We start from the raw sequence: 13,192 nt of genomic DNA on the forward strand, positions 1-13,192 counted from the left end.
CAAAATTTTAAGTCCATTGTATTACAAAATATGTCATCTGGACTTTCCGTTGAACAGCTGGCCAACCAATGAGATCCAATATCAAACTTTGAGTCAAAAAAGTCATTCTTTTTAGTCTATCCGAATCTTCCTCGATGCACGCATGGGTGTCCTAGCAACCACAAGCCCATGCATCACCTGGTTGGAACCCTCTAGGATCCTACTTAGGTGTCCTAGCACTTCACTCAGGGACCGCTTCCTCGGTCCTCATCCATTGTACCCGAAGTGTACCATTTTAACCGTACTGAGGCTGGTCAAGACCTTGGCAGGCTTTGTTGTGTGAGCGACGTCCCTCGACGACTCCCCGCCATCAGCTGTTGCAACAACTCCCCGCCACCAGCTGTTGCAACAACGAACCTCCACATGCCAAATGCTTCCTCAAGCATTCTGGCGTAAAACAGTCCTTTAAATGAAAATAGAGGTTCTATGCAAGTAAAATTTCCAATTTGGGATTGGTTCCACAAAACCCTTTTTCCTTAATCCATAATTTCATAATGAGAATCCGTGATCTCTCATTAGGGTAATCTACTCATCATTTGATTGACTGTCCAACTAGATTCTTGGTGATTTAGTCAAGGAAAAACTAGTTAGTTCAATGGTAGTTTATTCTTTGTATTAAGAACTGGAATTGGTCCACAAAGTTTTTGCTTGTCCTCTCGATCTGAATCTACTTGTCCTCATTTAATGATTGGATTCCAATTATCATGGGAATTCCTCTTTTATCCATAAAATGAATTTATCTAAAATTCCTCTTTAAATTAAATAAAAATATGCATTATTCCAACTATACCAAGAATTTCACCTTTACTATTTAAATTATTGAATTCCAATTATAATGGTAATTCCTCTTTTATCATTTAAGTTTTCTCATGCATTAATATAAATTTAACTAAAATTTCTCTTAAAATTAAATAAAAATATCCATTAAGTTAAATATGACAAGAATTTTGCTTTTACCATTTAAATGATTGAATTCCAAATATGATGGAAATTCCTCTTTCATCATTTAAATTTTTTCATGCATAAAATAATTTATCTAAAATTCCTCTTTAATTTTAAATAAAAATATTCATTATTTAAATATACCAAACTTTCTCTTTTCCCATTGAAATACATGGATCTCCATTATCATGGAAATTTCTCTTTTTGCATAAAAATAAAATTATTAAAAATATCTCTTTTTCTCTAATTAATTATTTAAGTATAAACACTAAAAATTAGTTTTCCATGAATGTAATGAAAATTATTCTTTTAGCATAAGGTGACTAATCCTAGAATATGGTAGGAAGTCCTCTTTTCACATTATGCATAAAAATGATTTATGTATTAATTTCCCAAAAATTTTGCCATAGCTCTGTTGCTATTACTGATAATTTTTAATATTTTCTAAAAGAATAAGACTTAGTAATATGATTATGATAGAGTAACTATCATTTGGACCTAAATCTAATTTATGAAATTACTCATAATTTTATTATAAATTTTTTAGTATAAAAGCATTAAAAAGCCATTTTCTAACCTCTAGCTTAACTAGCATAGAGTTTGATCTTTGAATTGAGAATTTATCAATGAGAAGCATCATTTGAATAAGAATTGGTCATAGGAATGACCATTCTTTTGGGGAGAGAGAGATATACATAAAAAGCACCCTAAGCATAAATGTAAACTTTTTGTGATTAATCATTATAATTATTTTAGAAAGCTTAATTTGCATTGAAAAACCATTCATTTGAAACTTCTCAAGCTTGAGAGGGGTTGAATAGTAAAAACATTGAGAATATTAGAGAAAAAAACCATGAAATTACATCTTACCTCTTGATTTGCTTGCTTCTCGATCTTAGAAGAAGCCCCGAACCAATCAATTGGTTAGTGTGTTGAGAGAAGAGCTCCAAGGATGGTGGAAGAGAGAGAGAAGCTCCAATCTCTCCAAAATGTAGAGGATTTTTAAGGGATAATAGAAAATATGCTCATTTTAATGTAATACTGGCATGGCCTAGCTCACAGATGAGAATACAAAAGAATGAGGGTCTATTTATAGATGAGGGAGATCACTAACTAAGTCCAACTAAGTTCTAAAATTTTCTAGGTTCAGTTTGGCTAAATTTGGACAAGATTTGGACCAGTTTAGCTTCCATTTTGATCCAGTTTGATGGAGGAGAGAGGAGAGATTAAAATATCTTAATATTTTTGAATTAAAAACTCATCCACATGTGTGAAATAGGCACCTACCTCAAAGTCTCCCCCTCTTTATACCAAGGTATCAAAAATGTATCATTATTCCAAAATATCTCGTTTTTTTAGTAATATCTCATAGTTTTTAACTAATAAACCTTGTACTCAGTCAACTCTTCATCTTATGTGAGCATTTACTCAGTTTTGGGTATTTTCTTTCATTCATTGGATTTATCTCATCCCAACACTTGGATTAATCTTATTGGCCCATAGGAACCTTAATTGGACCATAATCCAAAAATTTCAGAAAATCTTGACCCTTAGGCTAAGGTCTTTTAAATCATTTTTAATTGATGGAACTTCTGTTTCAAGGAAATATATTTTTGATATTAGGAGAATTTATTTATCCAAAAATATCTCAATATTGAATTATCTCTCTCTAGAATTTTTTTATCTCTCCAGGCAAAAACAAGAAAAAATAATATTTTCTTGTATTCAAAAATAGGGAATGATTACAGGGGATTGAAGTAAAGCTTATTCATTATTCAGGCTTAGGAGGAATCATCTAAGATTGAAGATTTGAATGGAGGAAAATTCAAATGGAGAAGAGTGGCTATTAAATTAGGAAAACTCGCCCAATGAAAACCACCAAAACTGCATGAAAATGCACTAGAATAGAACTTAAGCATATTTAATTGCATTGAAAAAAAACATCTTTGTATAATACTAAGTTCGCTTCCAAAGATATATTCGAGTTCTTTTAAAAAATGATCCTATTTTCAATTACTATCTGTTAATTCCCTGTTGTAAGAAATGTAGTTGCATAGTTATATATGTCTGTAAAATCCTTGTACTTGTTTTCTTACTTTATAGAGTACTAGCTTTTCACATTTATGAATTTCCACTCGTAGTGGTTGAAGTTACGTAGATTTAAAAAACGTTAGAATAAAATAAACATTGAATCTCTTTAGAAAATATGAAAAAAGGTAAATTTAGATTCGAAAAGAGAGAGAAACCCAATATAATAATATTATTTTTACACTTTTTTGGGATTCTAAGAGGAGAGGGAAAGCCCCTAAAGGGACCATTTGGAGCCCGAATTTTCCCTAATGTAAGGTTTCGAGGACGAAACCTATGGGTGGGGATGGTTTGTAATAAAGCGCTAAAGGACTATGGGCCTTGGGCATGACCCAATGTGGAGGCCTAGACATTAATAAATGTGAAAAGGGGCCAAAAGTATATAAGACAACTATAAGCCTAAGTTGTAACACTTTATGACTTTTTACTCAATATTAATCAAGCCTAGTAGCTCATGCAAGCTTTCATGGTGGTGACCTTCAACCATGTCTAGACTTCCATGTAAACAATGTCTCATGTCTCTAGACTCCACGTAAATGAGTCTCCCCATTTCTCCCTTCTTTCAAGTAAATAGTTTGGGAATAATTTTAATTGCATGTGTGCCCTTTCAAGTTATAAAGGGAGATACAATAACACGTTTATTGCAATACACCGGTTCTTTTATTTGTTTGCTAGCTACTATCTAAGCAGCTATGGGCAAGTAAATACGATAGACATGTACTAATTATACATATGAGCTTTCAAAGACATAATTTTCCAAAAGAGTAAAAAGATTATTCCATACTTAACAGAACAATTGAAGAGGATGAAAGGCCTACAAGCATCATGAGAATTTATCAACCTTTTTTTATTCTAAAGTGTCCCACTTCCCTTCTTCAAATGTAATAAATGGGCACCCGTGCCCTTGGGTACCTAATCATCCATGAGACATTCCTTACCTTAGAGTTTCTTTCTTTATATATTGGATAGATTGACGTAGGTGTAGGCACTTACATTTGCTAGAATAGGATTCTTTTAAAGTTATGATGGCAATGTCTTGTTACTCTAATGTGTCAAAATAATGATGGCAATGTCTTGTTACTCTAATGTGTCAAAATAATGACAGTCCTCCCTTAGAGTTTATTTCTTTACATATTGGATATGTTAGTGTGGGAAACATTTTCTACAATAGGATGTTTGTCAAGTTTAGAGTAACTTTCTTTACATATTGGATAGATTAATATTGTTGTGGGCATTTCCATTTGCTATAATATAATGTAATTTCTTTAGTCATGATTGCATTGTTTGATTACTCTCACCTATCACAACAAAGATATTCTCAATTACTATCATGGATTGTTTCCTCAATATGTAGCTAAGGAAACTGAGTGAACATCTTAGAGGTGGAGATCCAATGGAAACAATAATACATAATAACCAAAAGTTAAAGCTTCAAAACACTTCAATAAAATAAACCATGAGCTAGGATTAAGGTGCATCGATATCTTTGAATATGTACACCTATAATCCCTCTTATGTGCAATTTGGCATTTTTATAGTACACACAATCAAAGCTCATTTTTATATATATTAACTAAAATTTCAAGCTTTAAAACACTTCAAAGCCCAAATTTATCTAATAGCTCAAATTTTAAGCTTCAAAACACTTCAAAAAAATAATCCAAGGTGTATCCATACCATTGAATATGTGCATATGCAATCCCCTTATGTGACATGTGGCATCTTTATATTACACACAACAGTAAGGATTATTAAAAGAAAATGAGGAAACACATGGGAATAAAAAGGATAAAAGGAGTTACAAAAATACTAGCTAGGTTCTTCGATCTGACAGAATGACATGGAGATGCTTTTTTGGGGACACGATTTTTTGCCAAAAAAATAAATATTTAAAGAAAAGGGAAAGCTTTACACATGGTGTGTTCAATATAACCTTTGGATCGTAACAACACATCTTGCTTTTGCCAGATTATGTGCTTCACATGATGGACCACGATAAATATTAAAATACCTTGTGCTATTGCAATCATGCTTAGTGGGACCAAAAAAAGGCGAAAGGGGGGACCATTACAAGACAATAAGTGTGTATGTTTGTGTGTGCGTAAGAGAGAGAGAGAGAGAGAGAGAGAGAGAGAGAGAGAGAGAGAGAGAGAGAGAGAGAGAGAGAGGTTTCATTCTTTGTGGCCATATTCTAGAGGGAAGGAGTAAAGAAACATATCAGATGGCTTTATCTTTACAATAATGGTTGTTGTGTTTTTGAACTGAGAGAAAGATATATATATATTCTAGAGGGAAGGAGCAAAGAAAGATCTGAGATGGTTGTCTTTATAGGTAAAATATTGGAAGAGAGAGAGAGAGAGAGAGAGAGAGAGAGAGAGAGAATTTTTTTCTCTTTAGGACACTATTGTATCCTAGTGTACATCCCACTAACCTTACAGGTTGACTATGAACTCTCCAACTAGGTCACATACGTTGAAATCTAAAGCCCTTATTAATAGGGAGGTTGATGGTAAGCCCCCCCAAACCATATATGACCCCCAGTGTACCCCTTGCCTTCCCCCATTCTCCTTGTAGATGGTAATGTTGGGAGTGGGGTACTGCATGTTTCACCCTAATGGAGTTATAGAGGCAAACAGATGAAGGTTCGAATGAAATCCAAAGGATCAATGTATTTTATTGGTTAGCTAACTAGTTATTTATTATTGATCTTTTATTAATTAATTGGTTGGCTAGTTAATTCTCTAATAGTGATCTTTTATTAAATTTTTGGTCATTTAATAAAATCCTTTATTTATTATTTTTAAATATGAGTCATTTTTTTTTCAAATATGATAGATATTTGTGTTGTTTGTATTATTTCAATGACAGTAAGCTAGTTAAACTAGACTCTTAGTTTAATGACAAACAATTTGTATAACTATGATGGGAATGAGTCAAGTGGTTGAACTAATTCTTAAAATAATGTGACAAATTGGGTGGCTAGTTTAACCAACAATCTTGTATCTACAACCAATCAATTTCATGAGCCTAGTAGGTTCTAAAAGGACATGCCAAACTAGCAAGATAGCTAAAGCAATCATGCACGTATATGGTTCAAGTTTTTGAAAAAAGGTTGAAATTTATATAAAAATAGATTTATCATTTTCAAGTTTTGAATTGTTTTATGCTTTAGTCACCTTATTTGGTCAAACAATGCTAAATTGTAATGCATAAATTACCATGCAACGCGATGGTATGTCAATCCCAAATTCCAACCCCTAAGATGAATCGGTCTCTAGTTGTTTTAGCAGTCTTTTTTTACTTGTCTGAGCACAAAGTTTTAAATATTGCTATGTGCTTTTTGGATATCAAAATAAAAGGTCCACCTCATCCCACCTACCCTTTACTTTTTGATTGTGCATTTTCCTTAAATGCACCCTCATCTTCTTCCTTTTAATTCAGCCCAATGTACTACCATAAATTTATACACCAAATAATATTACAATCCAACGCACCTTTGATAAGCAAAGCTACATGGTGAACTAGTGATAGATTGAGCTTTGTTGGGGCCAACGTTTACAAATTATTTCCTTGACCCAAAGAATTCAATGTGGCAACTTTTGATATTAGGTACAATGGTGAGTAGGTTAGTCTTAAAAGCTTAGAGGGAGGAGCATAAGGGTATATGCAAGGACAACAAGCAAAATGAAGAATGTAAGCATAGATAACGTGGATAAAGGTGCCGAAAAAGAATAAGAAAGTGCTTTGAAATCCTTAATCCTTGATTTTATTAAATAGGTTATTTCTTAAGAAAGTTGAGAGGGAGTTTTTGAATAGTTTAGGAGTATGTGCCATTAAGCTTTTTATGGGACTGTAGTAAGTTTTTAAATGCATGTGTTCCCTCTAAGATTGAGAACACAATTTTTGAATAGTTTAGGAGGATGTGCCATTAAGCTTTTTATGGGATGGCAATAAGTTTTTAAATGCATGTGTACCCTCTAAAATTCTTCATGTAATGCAAACAATGGATTGAGTTACATTTATTCATTAAAATCTTTTGGCTAGATACATATTATTCATACATATGAATCTTCAAAGCCATAATTTTCACTTGTTTTAAAATATCTAGTCGTACTTAAGAGCACAACTTAAGAAAGTCTCTTCATATGTGCAATCGCATGAACAAGAATGTGGTATTATTTTTTTGTCGTGGTGAAATATTGTGACCATCGAGCAATAATGCTCCCTCTTCTAATGTGCAAAGTAAGCACATTAGATCCCTCTTCTAATGTGCAAAGTAAGCACACCATGCCCCTTAACTCTAGTCATCATGAGACATTCCTCTCCTTTGGGTTTCTTTCTTTGCATGTTGGATAATTTGATGTTTGTGTGGACACATGCACTTACGAGAATATGATGTTCTTTAAGTTGTAATACTGTTGTCTTGGTACACTCACTCATTAAAGATAGTCTCACTGGTTTTCTTGAATAGTATCCAATACAAAGGTAACAATACTAACTGCCTATGTAAGTCACGGAGGAGCTTAGATATAATGGAATCATAGTCAAAGCTCAAGGTCATGTATTGTAATTTAAATTTTAAGCTTCCACCAACACTTCATAAGGTTGGGTTAAGGTGCAAACATACTCCTTTTTGGGGGGCTTTGGGCTGAAAACTTGAACATCGGGGGTTTTACTTAAAAATCTGTAAGTGGAGCACGTGAGTTCAAATAAAATGGTTTTTTAATTCAAATATTCAAGGTAAATTTACAGAAATACATATACAAAAGGGGGTTTTTTAATTGATTTTGAAAAAAAAACGTAAGTTCATAAGGAGGGGTCATTTAATTCGTGAAAATTTCACAGGTAAGGGATTTTTTAAATATCCCTTGAACGCACAAGATACATAGGTTTCATAATAATATACCCCCCCAGCACACACTAAACACATGTGATACATAGGGTTTCCAGTAATGCACCCTTGAGTACACACTAAATGCCATCGCTTATTGCTGAGGGGGGGATTTGAACCCATCACCTAGGGACTCTCAAACTCCTTCCTTACTCTTACACTAACGCGTGACTCGCTGGCGAGGTGCAAATATACTGGATTGGGATATCTAAATGTTTGAATGTATATATATTATATGTATAATAATCCGCCTCATGTGACATGTGGCATCTTGTTGTGGCATGTAATTATATTAAGGATTATGGAAAGGGACGTGGGAATGGGAAGGATGACGAAGGTACTAGTTAGGTTCCCCGATCTGAGAGAGAGTGATGCGGAGGTGCACAAAGATTGTTCCCAAAAAGAAAAGGGAAAGCCTTGAGACATGCTGTGTCCCCAATAAAATCCGTGGACTATGACACCACAGCACATCTGACTTTTTTCAAGAGCATTGTGTGCTTTGAGATGGACACAAAGGCCACATATTAAAATAGGTTGTGGGCATACTTACTAGTGAGACTGTGATATCGTATAAAAAGGCAAAACGGGGGTACCCTTCTGAGAGAGAGAGAGAGAGAGAGAGCATTTTCGCAGGTGGCCTTGTCTGTGTAGTGCGAGGGTGCGCGCGCGTGTTTGAGAGAGGAAAGAGAGCCCATTTTTGGCTGCTATTTGCTAGAGGGAAAGAGCAGAGAGAATTAGATATATTCGGATGGGTGTGTGTGTGTGAGAGAGAGAGAGAGAGTGTGTGTGTGAGAGCGCGATAGAGATTGCATTTTTGGTGGCTATTGGTGTATGTGTATGTGCGCGCACGGAGAGGGTGTGGCTCTCTCACGCACGTGATCATTTGGTGCTTGAATGTGCAGCAAGATGCAAGATAGTGCGTTGGTGGGCAAGAGGGGGAGGCGTGCATTAAACAGTGGACGGAAGTGGGGTGGGTCGACGATGAGGTCTGTCTCGTCAGAGGTGTGCACCTCGACTCCCACACTCAGCTTTACACCCACTCCCACAATACACCATGCAAAGCCTTCTCGCCCTCTCGCAACAAATTCCTTCGTCTCGCCTGCCTGCCTGCCTATATATATATATATATATATATTAGGTAGGCTGATCATTCCATGCAAAAGAAAAAAAAAACACGCACCGTTTATCTCATGCAGTCGTTTCCTGTTATATAGATCTCTCTCTCACACACACACACTTTCTCTCTCTGTGTCTCTCTCTCTCTCTCTCTCTCTCTCTGTCTCGCTCTCTCTGAGACTCTCTCTCTCTCTCTCTCTCTCTCTCACACACACACACACACACAAACACGTCCATTGCTTCTCTCTTCACTGCTTTTTTCCCTTTGTTTTCGCACTTCAAATTATTCAAGCATGGCCGCCACCAACTCTACCGCCCTTGTTCTTCATGTTATCCGTTGCTTCCGCCCAATGCCTGCTGTCTCCAACGGTTTCCTGCAAGGAGACCTTCCCCTCAACTTTGCCCTCCCCTTGCTAGCTGTCCAAACCGCCCTCGTGCTTCTAGTCACTCGATCTATGGCTTGTCTCTTTAAGCGTTTCAAACAACCTCGTGTTCTTGCCGAAATCATAGTAAGTACACGCCAACTTCCATAGCTGGCGCTTCCTCATCACATTAAACTTGCTCTTTTGTTTAGTTATGCTGTGCTTAATACTTGTGCAAGTGGTAGCAGGAAAGGGACAAGGTTACATATACTTGTGAATTTATTATTAAATTGAAGAGCTTATATTATAGCTCTCATTTTGTTTCCATAATCATCGGAGAAATACATCATATTAGCAACTTTCTAAACAAACTGATCCTTTTTATTTATTTTCATATGTTTTTTGGTTGGGTACTGCCCTAGGTTTGAAAATTATAACCGTGTTCATGACACCAGCTTGAATTTAAACTTTCTTACAATAATGTCATCAACTCCTCAGACTACTCATGAAAACGAAGGCCTTATTTTAGTTAATAATTTGTTTTTTTTTTGTTTTTTTTGGTGGGCAGGGTGGTGTTCTTCTTGGCCCAACTGCATTGGGCAGAAACAAGGCCTACATGGAGAGGGTGTTCCCTTCACAGAGCATTCCTCTGCTTGAGACAGTAGCAACCATGGGGTTGATGTTCTTCATATTCATGGTGGGGCTAGAGCTGGACTTACAAGCTCTTAGCAAGACAGGGAAAAGGGCTTTCCTGATTGCAATGGCAGGAATTGGGGTACCCTTTGGAGCTTCAGCAGCGCTAGCGACCTTTGTGAGAAGCACCATCTCACAAGGAGTAAGGCTTGGGCCCTTGATAGTTTTCACGGGAGTCCCCCTCTCCATCAGTGCCTTCTCAGTGCTTGTTAGAATCATGGCAGAGCTCAAACTCTTATCCACTGATGTTGGCGAACTCGCCGTACCCTCTGCGGCAGTAAATGATGTCACTGTGTGGACCCTACTAGCTGTGGGTGTTGCCATGGCTGGCCCTAAACATGAACCGCTCATACCCTTGTGGGTTCTACTATGCGGTGTTGGATTTGGCCTCATAATGCTGACAATAGTTAGAATGTTCATGGCAAGAGTAGCCCATAGAGCAACTAAGCAGGGCCAAGGAAGTAGTGATGTGTATGTGTGCATAACACTTGTGGGTGTGTTGCTGTCTGGTTTTGTTAGTGATGCCATTGGTGTGCACCCTCTCGTAGGGCCATTTTTATTGGGGTTAGTCATTCCAAAAGATAATGCATTTCCTAAGATAATCACAGAGAAGATTGAAGACTTTGTGACAGGTCTTATGCTGCCTCTCTTCTTTGCATCGAGTGGCTTGAAGACCAACCTAGGGTCCCTTCATGGGGTGGTGTCGCTTGGCTTCCTTGTTCTCTTCTTTGCAGTTGCAGCAATTGGGAAGATCGCAGGGACTTTTGTGGCTGCCAGGCTTAGTGGGCTTCCCACTAAGAGAGCCTTGATTTTGGGCTTTCTCATGAACACCAAAGGGCTTGCCGTGCTCATCGTTCTCAACATTGGGAGAGATCTTAAGGTACAATATTATTATATGATCATTCAATCTTTTGCTGCACACAAGAAGAATGTAATTAAAATCAGATTTGTCTTGTATGGAAGTAATGATAAATTTCGCACGAATAAGTCTATGCATGAGTCTTTGGAATTATTTTAGTTAAATTTCTCATCTTTTTTTTTTTTGGAATGCCTTTGGGCGCAGGGAATTTCTCATGATGATGCAATTCATTAAAAAATCTTTTAAAAAAGGACCTTTTTTTGGAAAAGCTGAAGAACATATCAATGTTTCTTTAGATTTTTGAGCAGTCGAAAATATTTTTTCAAAATTCGTCATTATTGTTTTGGGGGAAAATATATTCGTGTTATTTTGTTTCTCGTTTATTCGAATTCTTTAATTAGAAATTTCAGATATTATTTTTATTTATCATTTCTAACCTGTTCTCTTGAGACTAATTGTTCTATATTTATTTTCTTCTTCATAATTATTTGTTTATTTTCTACTTTAGCTATGTTAAAATTTTCAGGCATTGACGGACGAGACGTTCGCCATACTGGTCGTGACGTGCCTGCTGACGTCATTTGTCACGTTCCCGGTGGTGTCGGCGCTGTGCCGGGTGCCGGCGGGGGGCTCTGGCGGCGTCGATAGCTCGCTGTACGCGAGCTGCAATGTGGAGAGCGTGGAGAGGGGCAAGCAGCAGCTGCGCGTTCTAGCATGCACCGACGACGACAGCCAATACGCCGCCCTCGTCAACGTGGTGGAGGCCACGCGCAGCAGCAAGAGTACCAGCAGCGCCAACCTGAAACTCTACACCCTCCGCGTCATGCAACTATCCGACCGCCCCTCCGCCATTCTAATGCTCAACCACCCGGCACAACAATCATCAACAAATGCCTCCCACGGCAATATCGTTCTCTCCTTTCAAGATTCCTCCGCCCTCTGTAAGGTCAAAGTGAAGCGCTTAACCGCCATCGCCAACCTCCACCGCATGCATGAAGACATATGCAAGCTTGCCGTAGAAAAGCGAGCCACTATAATCACTTTACCGTATTTGCACAAGCATGCAACATCACTCTTAGCTCCTGCTGCAGATGATACGAATGGATTCTACCAGGCTTGTCACAGAGTGCTAGACAATGCACCTTGCTCTGTTGGCATCCTTGTGGATAAGGCTTCAATGGGCGCAATCCACCCTTGCTTCTTCTCTTACAAGGTGGTCGTTCTGTTCATAGGAGGCCCTGATGACAGAGAGGCCCTCTGTTTAGGCCGCAGGATGGCAGATCATCCAGGGGTTTCTCTAAAAGTAATCAAATTAACCTCCAATGAAGGACCCCATTATCAAAATATATATCCCAACGATGATCATATCGAAACCCGTAGTTTCAATCGAACTGATGAGAAAAACTATGAGTTATCATCATCATTGGATGCCACCCAGCAGAGAACTCTTGACAACGAGGCCATCTTAAGGGTCAAAGAGAAGGCCATGGAGTGCTCATTTGTGTATGAGGAGGAGCATATAGTGGGAGGGCAAATCTCAACGGAGGCAATTAAGGTGATGACAGAGAGATTAATGAATGAGGTTGATTTGTTTGTTGTGGGTAGGGGAAGATTAAGGGCTAGATTAACATCGTGTGATGATAGCTGTGATTCTAGTAAAGCTGAAACTAGCGAGTTGGGCATGGTTGGCGAGGTTTTGGCATCTGCGGGGTCAGATTTCCATGCAAGCATCTTGGTGGTTCAACAACACAGAGAAGCGTTGGTGGCAAAATCGCCACTCTTCTGCAAACCAGCATCATCATCTACCTTAATTGACTCAACTCCTTAACAATCGAAATGCTATTGCATTGTTCGAAATGCTCTGGTTTCCTGTTAATGTAAACTATTGCATCTCATGCAATACCTTCAAGGCCATATTATTATTGCCGTGATCAACTAATTGCTATAGTATCAGAACCCATTAGCAGACCACATTTCAACATTAGGACTAGTTTTAGTTGGTATACTAGTCCTATGATTGACCCATAAAAGTGGTTCTATAAAAATGGCATCATATATCTTTAAAAAAAGGGATGGCACAAAAGAAAGCCAACAAACATGAAATAATCTCTTTTTTAAAAAGAAGGCCAAAAATATGAAGTTATTTGAATGTGCTTGGTTGGCACATGTTCGCATACTATAAGAGTTAAATATTGTAATTGA

At 37.4% G+C, this 13,192-nt stretch overlaps 1 protein-coding gene across 1 annotated transcript; it reads left to right on the plus strand.

The window, feature by feature from the left end:
* The first annotated feature begins 9,310 nt into the window (after positions 1 to 9,310).
* On the plus strand, positions 9,311 to 12,819 carry LOC147608852 (cation/H(+) antiporter 19-like). The gene is made up of 3 exons (XM_086788488.1): positions 9,311 to 9,585; positions 10,007 to 11,011; positions 11,517 to 12,819. Exons 1-3 carry the CDS (start codon positions 9,370 to 9,372, stop codon positions 12,816 to 12,818), a joined length of 2,523 nt encoding a protein of 840 aa, XP_086644614.1. The 5' UTR covers positions 9,311 to 9,369; the 3' UTR covers position 12,819.
* Positions 12,820 to 13,192: the final 373 nt, after the last annotated feature.

Source organism: Cibotium barometz, chromosome 52, assembly GCF_041138505.1.
Source record: "Cibotium barometz isolate CiBa-2024 chromosome 52, ASM4113850v1, whole genome shotgun sequence".
In the NCBI taxonomy this organism is placed as follows: Eukaryota; Viridiplantae; Streptophyta; class Polypodiopsida; order Cyatheales; family Cibotiaceae; genus Cibotium; species Cibotium barometz.

What these genes read in the sequence shown, in the direction of transcription:
- LOC147608852 (XM_086788488.1), top strand. Translation starts at nt 9,370, where the DNA reads ATGGCCGCCACCAACTCTACCGCCCTTGTTCTTCATGTTATCCGTTGC. An exon ending in GTGTTCTTGCCGAAATCATA is followed by an intron (nt 9,586 to 10,006) that starts GTAAGTACACGC and finishes TTTGGTGGGCAG; the next exon opens with GGTGGTGTTCTTCTTGGCCC. An exon ending in ACATTGGGAGAGATCTTAAG is followed by an intron (nt 11,012 to 11,516) that starts GTACAATATTAT and finishes TAAAATTTTCAG; the next exon opens with GCATTGACGGACGAGACGTT.